This window comes from Notothenia coriiceps, unplaced genomic scaffold, assembly GCF_000735185.1.
Source record: "Notothenia coriiceps isolate Sejong01 unplaced genomic scaffold, NC01 NC01_scaffold00019121, whole genome shotgun sequence".
Lineage (NCBI taxonomy): Eukaryota > Metazoa > Chordata > Actinopteri > Perciformes > Nototheniidae > Notothenia > Notothenia coriiceps.
Window position 1 is genome coordinate 1 of NW_011351822.1, and position 4,944 is coordinate 4,944.

Genomic DNA, 4,944 nt, shown 5'->3' on the forward strand with positions numbered 1-4,944 from the left:
GGCTCCAGTACTGGCTCTCCGGCCGACGCCAGCTCCTCGTGTCCTGTCGGCGTACCGGCCGACTCCAGCCCCTCGTCTCCTGTTGGATCTCCGGCCGAAGCCAGCCCCCCGTGTCCTGTCGGCGTACCGGCCGATGCCAGCCCCCCGTGTTCTGTTGGCGAACCGACCATCTCGAGTCCCCTCTCGAGTCTCTTCTTGAGTCCCCAATCGAGTCCCCTCTCAAGTTCCCCCTCGAGTCCCCGCTCAAGTTACCTCTCGAGTCCTTGCTCAAGTCACCTCTCGAGTTCCCTTTCGAGTCCCCTCTCAAGTCACCTTTCGAGTCCCCTCTCGAGTCACCTCTCGAGTTCCCTCTCAAGTCTCCTCTCGAGTCCCCTCTCAAGTCACCCCTCCAGTTCCCTCGAGTTCCCTCTCGAGTCTCCTTTCGAGTCACCTCTTGAGTCTCCTTTCGAGTCACCTCTCGAGTCCCCTCTCAAGCCTTTTCTCGAGTCCCCTCTTGAGTCCCCTCTCGAGTCTCTTCTCGAGTTCCATCTCAAGTCCCCTCTCCAGTCCCTACTCAAGTCCCTTCTCAAGTCCCTACTCAATTCCCTAGCCTATGTCCTGTGCCGTTGGAAGTCACGCCCACTACTCTTCTGCCGGTTTCCTGCCAATCCTATGTCCTGTGCCGTTGGAGGTCCCGCCGACTACTCTTCTGCCGGGGGTCCTGCCAACCCTATGTCCTGTGCCGTTGGAGGCCCCGCCGACTACTCTTCTGCCGGGGGTCCTGCCAACCCTATGTCCTGTGCCGTTGGAGGCCCCGCCGACTACTGTTCTGCCGGGGGTCCTACCAACCCTATGTCCTATCCTGTTGGGGGTCCCGCCGACTACTCTTCTGCCGGGGGTCCTGCCAACCCTATGTCCTGTGCCGTTGGAGGCCCCGCCGACTACTCTTCTGCCGGGGGTCCTGCCAACCCTATGTCCTGTGCCGTTGGAGGCCCCGCCGACTACTGTTCTGCCGGGGGTCCTGCCAACTCCTCCGCTGTGCCCCCTGTGTTTGGGACGTTGCTTCACTCAACCCTGACAATAAATGTATAACTAAAAGAGATCAAACAAAAAGGACAAGACAGACTGACTTCAGAAATATACAGACATTTATTTACAAATACGTTTGCATTTGCATTTAAAATTCCAAAATAGAAGATATTAAAGAAAACATATTTAGAAAATATTATTTTATGCAGCATAACTTAGCATAGGCAAAGTTTGTGCTGTTGTCTTTTCATCTGTATCATAAATATACATAAATAAGATCTGTGCGCACTTCAACAGGTGTAATGGTTTCACTTCGCCGAGCAGTCGTCACAATCAGTATGCTTCATCACACTCATCATCCTCATTATTATTATTCATCATTCTTTACCAACAGGAACAATCAATTTGGGTCTTTTTGAAACATTTTTGTCATATATACATAGTTATTATATAAAAGACAGAATTCCTACCCCATGATACCTTAAACATTCATTATCATCTGCAGTGTGCGCAAATTAAGACAGAGTTATGGTTTTAAATAAACCGATATGCATGATGCAGATAAAAGGACACAGCCATCTACAGATGAGGATTAGGGCCACATGTGAAATTATTTCTGAGATCTGACCAAAAATGGAAAACAAATTCTGAGTAAAAGGTCAGAATTCTGAGATTTGTATTAAGAAATATTATATTAAAATTAATAAAATAATGTATATATTATTTTTTCTCAATTTATATTGCCTTAATCCTCTTCCGTAGCCCTCTTTACATAAAGCCATAATTATTATTGCTGCTCTGAATTTAAGAAAAATAAGCTTTGCAATAAGGAATTATTTTACTGTTCAAAACTCTTTGAAATAGATTCGGCATTTTATTTTACATGTGTACATATACATATATATTATTTAAATCTGACCCTTTCTTCACACTAGAAAAGTAGATTAAAATGATTTTCTGCAGTTATATATTTTTACTGTCACTAATCACGTTTGTTCTGCTTTAGTTATCAGTGATGTTGTCGAGTGTTTAGAAGAGACATTATGAGGATCCGCCAGTGACTGTAAGACCTCCTGCTGTCCAGTCAGATGTTCATCCATCGTCATCCTGCGGGGGTCTGCAGGGCAGCTAACAAAGGGGCTTTAAAGGGATGGAGTGAGACCTGAAGGTGGAGACTAAAAATAACCTTAAAAAGACCAAAGTTCTGCTTGTTGACATTTAAAAAATAAATCCACCTTTGTCACCTAGCTAACAAGGTGACATTTGACCCCGAGATCCCCACAGCAGGAGGTCCAACAGGCTGGCCTCATGCCTCTCTGCCCCTCTGACACATTTTAACATCCTCTGACTACGTAAAGCTGGTGCAATTATGTACAAAGCAAGTATTTTTTTAACATTGTTGCGTAATCAATAATGACAAAACAGAAAGGAAACAGAGGGAATATTACAAAGGACATGCAAAAATATATCTCCACAGTGGTTTCAGATATTAAGGACTCTGCTTTACATTAATGGTGCATTGCATGAGTGCCCTACAGTAGCATTTCACTTATGCAGCTTTGGTTATAGTTAATAAATTAAGTCTAAACTGCCAAATTAAATCTGAAACCAAAAACAACATTGAGGAAAAGCATGTTGGGAGGAGCTTATGTTGATTGTTACAAACCTGCAGTCTAACAGAGTGATAGCAGCGAGGCCTTGCAGCTTAATGGCAGACAGAACATAATGTAGACGAGTATTTTTAGGCTGCAGATAGTGGGGAGGAAGGATTTCAATGTAAGTTCACCAGTCATTTAGTCCCTACACACATTTATTGTCACATCATTTCCCTTCCCCGTCTTCCAAATTCACCAACCATCTATCACTTTTCCCTCTGTCCTCCTCTGAGGGACGTTTGTGTGCGCTTTCTGTGTGTGAACATTTTCACACAAATGGGTCCGCATTAATTTGCGTTATGCTGTTAGCGATATTTTTTAGGAACCAGGAAGAGTGTGTTGTGAATATTTGTTTGGTTTCTTCAGTGTTTTCTAAAGCATTACAGGATGTAATTCCCTAAACATGCAATGAAAATGCAACAGTGAAATTACATAGAAGCACACCGACGTGTGTCTTTTGATTTTTCGTGTGTTCCTCCCTTTTTATCCATGGTATAACACCTAGCTGTACATAATTGTGAATGGTTATGTGGAGAAGAGCACAGCACAGCAGTAGTAGATGTTGGTTGGGTTGTACAATAAATGGCACAGAAAGGAATGATAACCGTGCAGAAAGATTGCAAACTGGTCTTCACAAAGGTGTAGCAAAATGGAAACAAAAAGCAGGATGATATGTGATACAGAATGGATCTGTGGAGTAGTTGTGGAGACGCAGGAGTCCTCAGAAGAAGAACTTCCTCCTTGGTTCTGAAAAGTATGGGTGCAGAGATTGGACTAAGGCTGAATGTAGCATGGGGGCTGGGTGCTAAGTCCTGTGGCCCTTCAGGAGAGCCCTTTCTCTGTTAGAATTTCTCATCGGGAATCAATGTGTTGAACGGGTGGTCCCAGAATGTGGAGGTGATTCCAAAACCTGGAAAGAGAAATGAAGATTATGGACTGCATTTATATAGCGCTTTTCAAGTCTTTGCAACCACTAAGTGCCGAGCATCCAGAGCTTGGAGAAGTACTCAGAGTTTGTACTTGAGTAAAAGTAGAAGTACCAGATTGTAGGAAAACAGGTTACAAGTAAAAGTCCTGCATTCAAAATGTTACTCAAGTAAAAGTACAGAAGTATTAGCATCAAAATATACTTAAAGTACCAAAAGTAAAAGTACTCATTATACAGATTGGTCAATTTCAGAACAATATATATAATATTGGTATTATGATGATTGATCATTAAAGTGTGAATTTACTCCAGGTGGAACTAAAGTTTGATTTAAGACTTGATTATATTTCACATCATCATCATCATCATCATCATCATCATCATCATCATCATCATCATCATCATCATCATCATCATCATCATCAATCCAAATCTGTAAAGTAACTAAAGATATCAAATAAATGCAGTGGAGTAAAAGTACACTATTTACCTCTGAATTGTAGTGTGGTAGAAGAACATATATATATATATATATCAGGGTTTCCCACACATAGACTATACTTGGGCGGGTCGCCCAGGTATATTAACGGCCGCCCAAGTATATTTCGCGACCCATTACGTTTTTTTTATAATATATATATATTTTTTTTGTCCGCGACCAAGACGCCACCTGCGATCGATTAACTTGTGGACAATTATCCCTCGCTCTACACCTCCTCTACCCAGTCCCGAACTGGCAATCGGGAAGACCGGGGGGTTTCCCGAGGGGTGACTGGCTGTCTACATGATGTGGCCAGCCGACATGGCCACTGTTATACAGATCATAAATCAAAGCCCTTGATTGGTCTCTGTGTGTCATTCAAGCTCAGGATAACCTCAGCTCAGGTGAGGTAAAGGACTCTCTGAGTGTTTAGATAGTTAACTTAGTCTAAGTTCTCAGTGGGTCTCAAATGGTTTGGTCACCATTTATGTAAACACATACAGTATTTCCATTTGTGGGGGGAGTGATTAGTAAAATATGCATGAATAAAAATAAAAAGTTAACTAGGGGAAAAAAGGTAAGATACGCTTTATGATTATTGAAATGTATACAGTTCTGTTTCATATAGGTGTTCCCATAGATTTAGTCTCTTTATTTTCCCCTCAAAATGCACCAGATGGATGCATTTAACTCCAAAATAAAATAAAAATAAAAATCTTACCGGGGGAGCATGAACCCAGACCCCTCTAGAGGATTTGAGGTCCACCCCCACTTAAAATCACATGAATAGGTTCCTAAATACATTTACCATTTAAAAAAAAAATAATGATAAATATTAACCCCCCGCTACCACGAACCCCCCAAGTATATTT

At 42.3% G+C, this 4,944-nt stretch overlaps 1 protein-coding gene across 1 annotated transcript in view; it reads right to left on the minus strand.

Annotated features, from left to right (window-relative positions):
* Positions 1-1,727: 1,727 nt before the first annotated feature.
* Positions 1,728-4,944, minus strand: part of LOC104951781 (fatty acid 2-hydroxylase) — a 7,997-nt gene continuing 4,780 nt past the window's right edge. Inside the window, exon 4 of the mRNA XM_010778510.1 lies at positions 1,728-3,573. Coding sequence (XP_010776812.1) covers positions 3,506-3,573 — 68 coding nt within the window. The 3' untranslated portion in view covers positions 1,728-3,505. The remainder of the gene's footprint in view (positions 3,574-4,944) is intronic.